Raw genomic sequence first — 13,042 nt, 5'->3', positions numbered from 1 at the left:
AAAGTGAGAGGCAGGGTTGCATTTGCACAGAACCCAGAGAGAACTTTCAGCAAACCCTGGAGGATGTACTGTAGATGTTCCCCCAGCTCTTTCAGGAAGTGCTGCTCTGCACCATGCTGGCTGGGGTAGTGCTCCAGCAATCCCTACCTCCAAGCAGGGCTTAGCATTTCAATCTTCTGGGGTTTCTGGCTACCAAGGCTCTCAGCACCTACCTCACAGATGACTGGTGCTGCTTACTCTTCCTGGAGGAGGTGGTGCTGGTTGGTTGCTGCCTCATCACATGGGCTACACCCACATTTAAGGGCTGCGCTGCTGGAAGGGTCACATGTCCAGTCAAGAGTGTAGGCTGCTGCATGATGGGATTGTAATGGCTTCCATGAGCATGTGTGTTCCTGAAAGAGAAAAGGGAGCAGAAGGCCCCTTAGTGGGTTGGTTTTTTTGTTTGTTTGTTTGTTTGTTTTTTCATAGAAACTGAGCTCTTTGATAAGATGAGGCTTCTTCCCAGATAAAGGCTGACCACTGTTAGCCACCTCACAGCGTAGTGAGAGATAACTGAAGAGATCAGCCTTGTCAGGTGAGTTTGCATGTGGGCACCCCAGAACTGTAAAATGGGAGTCCTATGCTGAGGAAGTAGGAGAAATCAAGCTGCTTGATGAGAACCTGGATTTTCAAGGGGGAAAGAATGTCAAGTTCTAGAGAGAGAGGATAAAGAGCTCTGGCCTTTAAAGTCCCTGGACAGGTGATTGTGCTGAACATTAGAATGCACATTTTGTTTTCGAATTTGTATAGCAACTGAAATGGGCTCTTTTATTCTGCTTTGTGAGGTAGGTAGGATGTCTTAGAAATACCATTTTATTAATGAGGAAGTTGTAGTTAATGTGAAAAACACACTGCTAAACGGGGAGCCACATGTTTCTGGTGTTGGAATCATCAATGTCCTTTTGAATTCCCTCAGTAGCTAACACAATGCTCAGGCATGCAGCAGCTGATCAGTTAATTACACGCTTGCTGAATGAACAATTAGATTAACTGAAGGGTGACTAGACATGTATAGAGTTTGTATTAAATCAAAATTAATAACAGCTACATACATGCAGAGAAATATGATGGCAGCCTGCATCCTGGAAATGAGTTACATTTTAAAGTCTTACCATCTAGGCTGGATGGTGCTTACAGCCTTGTTTTCCAATAGAAACATTTAAGTGGTGATTAATTCAAAGATTTGTCCATAAAAGCCCATTTAACACACAATAAAATTAAAAGCTAAAGAATTCATATAAACTTAAAAAAAATCAAATTTCATCTTTGTAACTTGAAGGGTAAATAAGAGAAAAAGAAAGATGAGCATCTTAGAGTGATTTCGATAGTGTTTAGACACATATATGGCCTTTGGCAGTGGTTGTGATGGCTTCTTCCTGTTGTTTACTTCCCCACAGACAGACCCTTTCTCTTGGAAACAAGGGCAGCACTGGGGCTCCTCTTTTGTTTTCTGGTCATGGTTATGAATGCTCTTTGGCCCACAGTGAAATGCAGAGACCGGGAAGATATGGAGATTACCAGCTAAAGATGGGAGAGAGGTGGAAGAAGGCAGAGTAAGAAAATAGGCATGAATCAGTGCATGACTATTGCTGAGATTGAGCTCTAACGGCTGAAGGACAAAGGAAAATATGATGTGGTGGTGGTGGTGGCATCTTTCAGAAGAATAAGGGGGAGGGGAACCCAACCGTAGGTCAAATAGCTTTCCACTTGGCTGCTAGTGCTAATGAGCTTGAAGAAAGGCAATCCTGCCGAGTGAGAGCCCCTGTGAATGGGTGAAGGGAAGACGCCAAGCTTATTCATTCTGTAATGCTCAGGCACGGCTACACTGCATATTAAAGACAGGCCAAGTGCTGTGTGTTCCATTTTAGTTGACACCACCTCTACCCCCCTCCTCACCACCCCACAGTCCTCTGAGGTAAGCATCATGACCCCACTTTATTGAAAATAAAACTGAGGCCATAAAAATCAAATAACCTGCCCCAGGTCTTGCAGAGCCAGAATAGAAACCAGTTTTGCCTGGTTTCAAAGTGCTTCCATTGAGGGCAGATTGCAGCCATGGGGACCACCCAAATGTTCCCCTCCTGTTAGTAGTCAGAAAGTAGTTTTACATGGCGAAGGAGAAAGCTGCAGTTAGATGTGATTCAGGGGACTTACTTAGCCACCTGCCAGCCTTTTCCCAAGAGCGAGTTACTTATTTAGACAGTTTCACTATGTAACTCAGGCTGGCCTCAAACTTGTGGCCCGCCCTTCTGCCTTAGCCCATATGAAAATTTCAAATATACACTACCACATGCAACCCAAGAACTCTATGCTCAGAAAAGGAACTATGGAGAGCCTCAGGGTGGTATCCAGACTACCAGAGGGTAGCAGGGAGTAATTTCTGCAGAAGGAGGAACAGTCCAAAGGGGCCACAGAGCTGGGGGCAATTTGAGGACTGCCACATGGCTCTGTACTGGTCAAGGAGGACATTGTGGTGGTGTTGCGATGAGGGCCAGAGGAAGAGGGATGAATGCTCATGAGAACAGCAGAGGAGAGTGTCCTCGAGGAAGTCAGTGAGCTGCATGGGCAGCTTTGGAAACATGCAGGGTGCTGGCACGCAGTGGCTGGAGTCCCTGGGGTCTGCAGAAGGTGAACTCTTATCCATGAGACACGCTGTTAACTGAAGAGGCACACTGAACAAACGTGTTGGAGCTTATCCTTCCTAATACATCTCGTCTGTCAAGCTTTCTCTGGGGAGCTCAGACAGACAGGCACCTATGTCTCAAAACTTCATGAGAACACTTTTGAGAATTGCTTAGGGCTTTGGGGACTCTCTTCTGTATTCTTCACTGGTGACGAGTATTTGCTTTCTGAAAGGAACTTAATTCTGAGAAAAACCCAGCCAGGCCTGGTGAGTTGCACTGGTGTTTAAAAGATTTAACTGAGTTTTGGGTAGAAAATGACGGCTAACTATAAATTAATCAAGTTAAATCTTTGGTACCCTGGTATATTGTTAAACCTCCTCCCCTTACACTGAGGCCATAGCCCATACGATGTTCTCTGTCAGTGGTAGACACAACTCCCATCCCAGAAACACTCCCCAACCCAGGCTTTCCTGTTTACCTCCAGTCGGCTAGTTGCTGAGTGCCTGCCATGGTCTCAGGAATCACAGCCGCATGCTGCACTGACGTGTGGGTGGCCACGCCAGTCAGCTGCTGCCAGGCTGGAGGAAGCAGGATCTGTTGGGCCCCACCTGGCCAGGCCTGCTGTAAGACAGAGGATATTCACAATCATTACATCTTGTTAATTACCTAGTTGATTTGCATGAGTCCAGAACTTAATCTGTGTGTGGGCTGTGCTAGATCTTGTAACTGGTGCGAAAGTGTAAACTGGTGGTTGGCTTCAAAAAACCAAGGGAGAGCTGGAGAGATGGCTCAGAAGTTTAGAGCACTGACTGCTCTTCCCAGGATTTGGGTTCAATTCCCAACACCCACATGGTGGCTAACAACTGTGTCTAACTCCAAGATCTGACACCTTCACACAGATACACATGCAAGCAAAATACCAATGCAAATGAAATAAAATTATATATATATATATATACACACACACAAGGGGGACAACAGATAAGTAGGTATAGGGCTATAGAGATATTTGGAAGGAATTTATTCATCTTCAAGATGGTTTCTTAATGAACTTGCTCTATTGAACAATACTCGAAGTTCTAAAAATCCATCTACTGACTTGTTCTGTAAACTATGTGCAGAAGACTGAGCTAATTGAACTGGGTCAGATGGGGATAGCTCTTTGCCCTCAGGAAGCCTTCACTCTAGTGTCCTAGATTTGATACTTGACTTTTATCAGTTAGCATGTAGAGTCTCACCTTACAGAGTCGATTCCCACTTTATATAACTTGGAGACCATAAACTACCTGGTGCTGGCCTATACCTAAGAGAAAGTGGTATAAAACAATGCACTTAGCTATGACTTTCAGCTTAAATGACAAATACCTCAATTCCTTAAAGCTTGTAGGAACTAGTAGGAACTCACTGCTTCCATCTTCACAGTATGAAGACATGTTATGCTTTTTCCCTTAATGACTAATTGATGGGTATGCAAATGTGCAATGTGCTTTAAGTTCTCTGTGCCTCCATCTCTCCTCTGCTTGTTTTGGTCATTCAGTGATTCTTATTAAACACAGCTGTGCAAAGGTGGACACCTAAAGGACCACCACTAAGTGAAATGCTTCTTGGATGGGTCAAGGACCTAAGGGTGTTGTTGAATATTCAATTACACTGTGATTGGTTTAATAAAAAGCTAAACAGCCAATAGCTAGGCAGGAGGTATAGGCAGGACTTCCAGACAGAGAGAGCTCTGGGAGGAAGAAAGGGAGAGTTGCCAGTGGCAGAGGAAGCAGGACATGCAGGAGGAGAGGTAGAAGCCATCAGCCTTGAGGCAGCACACAGACGAACAGAAATGGGTTAATTTAAGTTAATTTAAGAGCTAGTTAGAAACAAGCCTAAAGTAAGGCCGAGCTTGTGTTGTTATTTGGAAGCTGGCTGGCTGGACAGAAAAACTCATTACACAAGGGTTTGATTTCTCAGTTATCTCTCTTTCTATGAAGCCAAACATGACCAACATACCTAACATTTTCTAACTCAGTGTTCCACTGACTGGGCATGTGTCTTAATATGTATGTTCTGACTCTTGTATAAATAAATATTTCTATAAAGAACTACGATTTAAGTCAAGACTTAATAAGCATGACTGAAGCACATTTCAGATCTGCTCCATTTTCTGGTTCATCCTTCTCAGGGTATTGGTGTGGCCTGTGACTCTCATACACATTTTGACACTGCTTATTTGCTTACTGATCTACTGTGATAGAGGCAGAAAGCTCAGAGACCACTGATCACACCATAAATACTTAATGTCAGCTGACAAAATGAAAAGTGATTCTATAAGTTTATTAATCATAGCTAACTGTATTTCAAGTCCACTAGTTCACAAAGGGGAAATACAACTTAACTGGTAAAACGACTGTCAATTCAAAATACTGAATGAGCTAGGTGTAATGGTGCACACCTTTAGTCCTGGGACTCAGGAGGCAGAAGCAAGTGGATTTCTGTGAGTTCAAGGCCAGCTTGGTCTACATAGTAAGTTCTAGGCCAGTCAAGGTTCATGCTGAGACTGTATTTAAACAAACAAACAAACGAACGAACGAACAGTTTCACTGCCAGTTAAGATTTTTACTGCTTTGTGATTTGGAACTCATTTCCAATTCTATGAATTGGAATTTTTATGAGTTTTGACTGTCATTAAAAAATGTATCTTGATATCAAGATAAAGTTATCTTTTTTTCCTCCCCATTTCCTTGAATTTTACATTCAAAGCCATAAGTGAAAAGGCTATTTTTTTTAAAACCGTTTTCATCGACTGTGAAAGTGATGCTTACAAATACAATCAGCTCATTCAGATGACATTACATCAAGCATCTATAATTTATTATGACTACTACTAAGAATAGAACTAATATTTCTTTTAAAAATTATTATTGTGTGTGTCTGTAGGACATGTGGGTGCATACATGCCTTTGGAGGTTCTGAAGACAACTTTTGGGAGTCAGTTCTTGGTTCTCTCTTCCTATTTTGTGATTCAGGAACTGAATTCAAGTTACCAGGCTTTCAAGGCAAGTACTTTTAACTGCTAAGCCATATTGCTGTCCTCCTCCCCTTTCTGCGAAAGAATCTTGTTCTGTATCCCAGACAGCACTTGAGCTTAGATCCTCCTTGCCTCAGTCTACCAAGTGCAGGGATTATGGGTACACACCACCAAGCTTGGCTAGAGCCAATATTTCTTGATCCATGCTGTGTGCCAGTCAGTGTTTAGTCATAAATGGATTTTTCAAACTTAATATCGGTCCTAAGAGATAAGGACTACTATTTATTCCCATTTTTTAGGTGACAAAAACTGAGATGGAGAGGTTAAATGACTTGCTTAGAAAATATGGCAAATTATTTGTTTTTGAACCTAACATGACAGGGAAGAAATAAAACATATTGATTCACAGAAGCAAGGATAATGGAGGAAGACAATAACAGTTAAGATTTTAGAGGTGTAACAACACATGGCCAATTGCCAAGAAAGCTAGCATATTGAATTACTCTAAGGTAAATCTGCATATGAAACCTGGCCAGACCCCCAGTGTGCAGGTGTCTACTGTTCTCAGAGCCAGAGGGGTGACTCTCCAGGGAAAGCGAGAAGACGGTCAAGAGAAAAGAGCTACAGCTATGCCACTTGAGGATAAGGGGTCTGCCAGTGAAAAAGCTGGGCTTGCTTCTAACCCCTCCACAGGGGAGCCCACATCAGTACTCTATCCCTTGTCAGCTTTCCCAGTGTGCTGAGCAGCTGAATGTTTCAGTCTCAACTACATATGAACAGCTAAGGTAGCCTTTAGGAAGCAACCAGTATAGAAGAGAGCAAAGCAAGAATAAATTGAAACTTACATGAAACAAAAGCAATGTAGGAAACAGAAAAAAATTCCAAAGATCTATAACTGTCTATAGTCAATATCCATAGAGTTTAAAAATATGCACCTTACTTTATATACATATATATATGACAACTTCTGAGAATTTCTTTCACTTTTTTGAAATTTTCTTTTTCTTTTTGACTTCATATCTATATGAAATGGAGAAGTGAAAGATTCTCAGAAGTAGACACACACACACACACACACACACACACACACACACACGAATGAAAGATAAGAAATGCTGCAAGATGAATTTAGAAGTATAAACATCCAGGCTGGGGAGATATCTCAATGGGGCAAAGTATTTCCATGAAAGTGTGAGGACCAGAGTTGGATACCCAGCACCCCTGTGCAATCCCTGTGTTTGGGAGGCAAAGACAAGCTAGACTACACTAGCCAGAGAGGTCTAGATTCACATGAGAGACCCTGCCTCAATATATAATAGAATCCAGGACCACAAGGCCAGGCGTGGCAGTATCCATAATGGGCTGGGCCCTCTCCATCAATCATTAATTAAGAAAATGTCCTTCAGGTTTGCCTACAGCCTCATCTTATGGGGACAGTTTCTTAGTTAAGGTTCCCTCCTCTCAGATGACTCTAGCCTGTGTCAACTTGACATAAAACTAGCCAGGACATATGTGTACCCACACCCACCCACCACTAATATATATGCATCCACACACCCACACATCATACACACAAAAAATAGAAGTAATAATATCCAATTAATAAGAATTTTGCAACCAAAAAAAAAAAAAAAAAAAAAAAAAAACCGGGCGGTGGTGGCGCACGCCTTTAATCCCAGCACTCGGAGGCAGAGGCAGGCGGATCTCTGAGTTCGAGGCCAGCCTGGGCTACCAAGTGAGTCCCAGGAAAGGCGCAAAGCTACACAGAGAAACCCTGTATCGGAAAACAAAAAAACAAAACAAAACAAAACAAACAAACAAAAAAAAAGAATTTTGCAAAGAGAAAACAAAAAATATTGTTAAAGGACAAACAACAACAACAAAACTCAGAATAAAGAGCAACTAGGGAGTCCAGGACAAGGTACAGAAAACAAGAAAGCATGAAGTCATAAGTCTCGAGACCACTGTGGACAAGAACTGTCTAGAGGTTTCATAGAGACAAATAATATACTGACCTCAATATATTCAAACCTAAACATGTCAAACACAGAAACCTCTTACAGCTTTAGAATGGTCTGAGACTGAACACTAAGAAATACACAGAAGATAACCCAGTGGGAAAACGAGACAGCCATTAACTCTAGAGAAAACAAGCCATACAAGGAAGGAAATACAGCGTATTATGTAGCTCATCGAGAGCAACCTTGTAAGACTGGTAATAATTATACAAACAGTACGAAGGAGTTGAATCACAGATTCTATGGGAAGAACGGGAGAATGAAGAGTGAGGAGGGGAAGACAGATGGCAGTAGGAATGGGCTGGAGAGCTAAGGCTTCCTTATACAAATAGGAAGTCAGTTTAGAATAAAAAATGGAAGAATCAATTGAAAAACACTCTAGAATGTTATTTATATGGATTTATATTAGACTGGATGGTCAAGTTAAAGGTTGTTTTGGAATAGGAGAAATTAAAGTTGGGATGGAGAGAGGACTATATTTTTTAGTAAATGTGTATTGTCATATAATTTAAAAAATTATGTACCTGTATTACTTTGAAAAAGGATGAAATTTAAATGTCAAAAACCACATCCCCAAAGGCAGCTAGCAAGTGGTGCAGCTGGTGTGTGCACATGAATGATCTAATTCCCATGTTCTTAGCCAATATCCAAACATACTTTGTGGAGATCACAAACACGAAGGTGGCATGAGCAAACCTTATCGTTAGCAGCTTCAGTGAGGTAGAAGTAGACAGCACAGCAATGGCTGCAAAGCCTGCCTGTTGAAAATGTCATCAGAGGAGGTTTAGAGTGAGAAGCATTGGGTTTTGGTAGAGTGGATAGTTTAAAGATGTCCCTTGTCCTCAGGGACATACAGGCACCTTGGCCATATGACTCAACTGGCCAAGAATACAACAACCTCTTCATGGAAAGTGGAGTCTAGAAGGATCTGTCATTTCTGAGTTTCTGACTGGTCTTATTAGTGAGAGGGAGTTTTGGATCTTACTCCTTGAAAAAAATGAGTTAAATATGGCATGATCTCACACAGAACTGCACCTCCCATCTCCCCACTTTGACCTGTTCCCTCACAGTTCTCTCATAGCCAACATGCTAACTGGGGCTCTAGGCTTGGGAAGGTGGAGGTCCCTTAGGAAGTATCAAGAGGTTCCTTAAGAAGGGCTTTCTGTAACAACTGTGCCCTTTACCATGCACACATCCTCAGGCTGGCTAGAGGCTTGTTTCTCTGTAGGACACATGTTACTTCTGGGAAATGGGGAGGAAGAGAGGAAAGAACATTAACTAATGCAAGGAATACTTTTAAAGGGTCCATATCTAAGCCTTCACTAAGTCCTCAAAAAGGTTTTAAATGCTTAGAAGAAAACAATGTTAAATTTGGGGATACACTTAAAAGCAAACAATAGTATTTAGAAATCTTGTGCCTGATAACCTGGAAATCTACCCACAGAAAAATGAAGGCCTAAATTTCAATATTTAATTATTGCCTTAAAAATAGCCACCACTTAGTTTTGTAAGTTACCATATTTTTGTCCTTTACAAGGAGCATAAAAAACACAGAGGCGATAACTCCATTGTAACAGGCTGGCACATTGGGAAAGATTAAATGGCAGAAGCAAAAGAAAGGGTAGCCAACCATAAGCCAGTGAAATACTGGATAAGATACGTGTGCTTTTTCAAATAAGAAATGTATCTTCGAACTCTTTGCATGTGAAGACACACAGGTCTACTACATCCATGTTAGTGGGTATGTGCTGTCCCACTTTATGCAGACACCTGTTGATTCAGCAAATTCCCTAGTAAGGCATACCTCAACTTGTTCTTAATGGTTCCTTTTGTAAACACGATAACAATTAAAATCCTACACACATATACTTTTTGTTGTTGTTCACTTTTCCTATTACAGATTTAGGTTAAATCAACATGAAGGTTTACAACACCAGAGATTCTTTTCAAGTAAGCAAGAGGAGAGGACTCTTCCCACTATGATTAAAGGACTGAGGCAAATTCAGAAATGCTGAGCCTGTTGGTTCCACTCCACTGAACGATGAGGAATGCCTCTGTTAGCTAGCAAGCCATGCTTAGTGTTTCTAACAGAGCTCACCCCTGCCTTACTTGGATTCAGTGCGCAAATACAAAAAAGGGTCTGTAATTACCTTGGAAAGTATACAGGGAGATCTACAGATTGTGGGCTCACTGGGAGGCTGGTTTGGACTTCTGACACTCAGATAAAGGGTGAGCAAATGTCTTGACCTGGACTGATCTTTAAGTAGTTCTTCTTTGATTCATAGTGGCCTTTTCTAAACTCCTCACCACAGAACTATGCATCAACAACACAAAGGAAGTTAAAAGGAAGGGACAAGACGGCTTTAAATACAGGTTCTCTGTTGACACCCTTTCAACAAGGCAGGCACAACTGTGTGTGTCACCAATTGCTGCAATGTCAGTTTAGATTAAGAATAAAGAGATGCAAAGATGGTTACTATCAATCTTAACTGTTCTAGAATACAGAAGAGGTGACGATATCCAACTTTGTATGAGACTATAGCCACCGTGTACGCAAATCAGATAAGGATTCCCTAAGAAAGGGAAATCAGATTTGTGTCATTTTTCATCTATGAACACTGATGCAAAAATACTAATGACAGTAGTTGCAAACTGAGCTCAAAAAGCATGTCATCATATCAATATGATCAAATAGTTTATCTCATAAATATAAGGATAATTTAACATTACAAAATTTATTAATGTAACTTGCTACATTAACAGAATAGGGAATAAAGTCACATGGTTATCCAAACAGATGAGAAAGTATATTTGATATACTATTTATTTAAAAATTAAAACATGACAAACTATCTCTATTAAATAGTTAGGAGGAAAAAAAAAACTGCCTAATGGGAAATAGCTACAACAAACTAGACTGAAGTAAAAGATTCCTGATTTCATCTAATATTAAACATGATTTTGGACTGCTCTACTCAGCCCAAGATATGTAACCAATAAGAAAAAGTGCAAGGATTGAGGAGCAAGAAACAAAACTATTATCTGCAACTAAAAAGAATTCACAAAAAATTCCCTACGGAAGGCTAGCTTGATGACCCCAATCAGCTATATTCCTATAGACTGAAAGCAAATGATTACAAGTATAATTAATAAAATCAATAGTAACAAAAACTGTAAAATGTTATTTATTTTTATGAGTATGGCTGTTTTGCCTGCATTCATTTCTGTGCTTTACATGTGTACCTGGTGCCTGCAGAAGCCACAAGAGGGAGTCACTGGATCCCCTAGAATTGGAGTTATAGAGGGTTGTGAGCGACTATGTAGGTGCTGGTAATTGACCACTCTGAACGTATTTAACCTGAGCATTTTCTAGAAGTTAAGTTTTTTTTTTTTTTTTTTTAGCAACATTCAAGAGAAAATAAAATAAAAAAAAAAAAAAAAAAAAAAAAAAAAAAAAAAAACATAAAATAAAACAAGTGAAAGATATTAAGAAATACTACAAGAAAAAAGATATAAATAAAAAAAAAAAAAAAAAAAAAAAATATTGAGATCACTAGGGAATCTTGGAAACTACCTATTAAAGTAAAGTTGACACCAACAGGTCTAGCCATCCTTGATGTCTGACAGTAGACAGATGACATGGAAGTTGTCTAAGTTGGTAGAAAAATATGGACATTTGTGTCAGATGTCTAGAATATGTCCTGGTTCTGACATCTATTTGTTGTGTAATGTTTTTGTTTCGAGATAGGGTTTCACTGTGTAGTGCAGATAGAAACACTGTGTAGTACATGTTTGAATTCACAATTCTCCTGCCTCAGCCAGCTGAGTACTGGTGTGACAGGTGTGTACCACCACGCCTGGCTGCTGTATGGCTCCGAACAAATCCCTGTTTCAGTTTTCCTACTTGTCAAGTAGAGACAGATTATCTTTCTGTGTTGTGGGGATTAACTGTAAACTGTAAATGAATTAACTGTAAAGTGCATGGCATAGAAACATTACATATGTTATTTAGTGTTCAAATGTCTTTAAGGATTGACTTCTGGTATTGTACCAGTACTGTTACTATAAACTCATGTAACACTTTATACACTGTCAATCATTTTTCATCTTTGTGACCTCATTCCACCATTAGAATACCTATATGGACAGAAAGGAAGGTTCTAGCCCATAGCTTCCACAAGTCATTTCCCCCAACTCTAAAAATGAAGGATAATCTCCAGGGCTCCTTCAGCTCTAAGAACCACTTCTATTTTACAAGAAAGAAATTGGAGGCAAAGAGATATTAACTGGCTTGCCTTAGGTCACTGAGAATTACTAGCAGATTTAGGATTAAAACCTAGGTCTCCTAGATGATTTGCTTTACAAAGCTATAATAATAATTTCCCTAGACTCTCTGTATCTAAATTTCTTCCTGGAATTGTCACTAGACACTTAGGGATGTAATTCACTCGGGATCATTTAGAACATTGCTGACATATTCCAGTGCCTGGGAGCTCCTACCTCATTACCAGAGAGGGAGTCAGAGATACATGTCTTTTGGAAAAGCATTAACATGGACGATGGGAATATGAGCAATACAGAAGAGAATTACCTGAGCAAGCAGACCTGGTTGGATCTGAAGAGGCTGAGCTCCTGGAGCTTGAGTGACGATGGGAACAGCATTTTCCATCCGTACTGAGTAGCCAGCATGCTTGGAGGGAGAGGCCTGCAGGCCTGTTCATGGGTGAGGGACAGGAGGGAGGTGAAGGACTGAAAGATGGAGAGACCCTTCTAGCCACTGAGTGAGCTTGACTGCTCAGCTATGGGATGCTTTCCTTTTAGTTTCTTACTAAAAAGTCATTCCCTGCTCCCCACAAACAAACCCCTCCAAAATTAAATTATGTACGGTCCAAAACAGGACAGTTAAAGATGACTAGTTACATGAGGAAAACAACGGTCGCTGGCCCTGGAGACATAGCTGAGTGTCACAGAAAGGATGCTGGGGGCAGAGTGGTGGGCTCTCTCTGGACTGCACAGATGGGATCTGAGCACCAGCGTATATGCTCACATGGGTGCTTTTTCGAAAATCTGTCCTTGAGCTTCTCGTGTGGAGTCTTCTCTAACTCCTTAGAGTCCACAGGAAAAGAGCTCCGGGACCACGGCCAAAGGGGAGGAGGCACAGGGAAGCACTTTTCAGACAAATTTCTATTCTCCACATGAAGTGGGCCTATGCTGGCTGTCAGAGACTGGCAATTTTCTACAGACAATGTTCAGAGATCATTTCATGCAAGGGAAGCTGGAGCTGACATCAGCATAACAATGGAAGCAGACAATACGCCTCTTCACAGGCAGCTGGCTAGGGCCAC

General features: G+C 41.0%; 1 protein-coding gene across 6 annotated transcripts in view; it reads right to left on the bottom strand.

The window, feature by feature from the left end:
• Hipk2 (homeodomain interacting protein kinase 2) overlaps positions 1 to 13,042 on the bottom strand; it is a 192,456-nt gene that overhangs the window by 32,590 nt on the left and 146,824 nt on the right. For 4 of the 6 annotated variants that reach the window (XM_028889298.2, XM_028889301.2, XM_037203633.1 and 1 more), the window contains exons 9-11: positions 12,289 to 12,410; positions 3,142 to 3,284; positions 213 to 392 (exon numbers count right to left, since the gene is read on the bottom strand). In XM_028889298.2, the coding sequence (XP_028745131.1) occupies positions 213 to 392; positions 3,142 to 3,284; positions 12,289 to 12,410 (445 nt within the window). The remainder of the gene's footprint in view (positions 1 to 212; positions 393 to 3,141; positions 3,285 to 12,288; positions 12,411 to 13,042) is intronic. The other 2 variants (XM_028889302.2, XM_028889299.2) reach the window with 1 other exon arrangement.

Source organism: Peromyscus leucopus, chromosome 3, assembly GCF_004664715.2.
Source record: "Peromyscus leucopus breed LL Stock chromosome 3, UCI_PerLeu_2.1, whole genome shotgun sequence".
NCBI classification, from domain to species: Eukaryota; Metazoa; Chordata; class Mammalia; order Rodentia; family Cricetidae; genus Peromyscus; species Peromyscus leucopus.
Note: the sequence above shows the minus strand (reverse complement) of the source record. Positions and strands in the feature narration are given on the sequence as shown.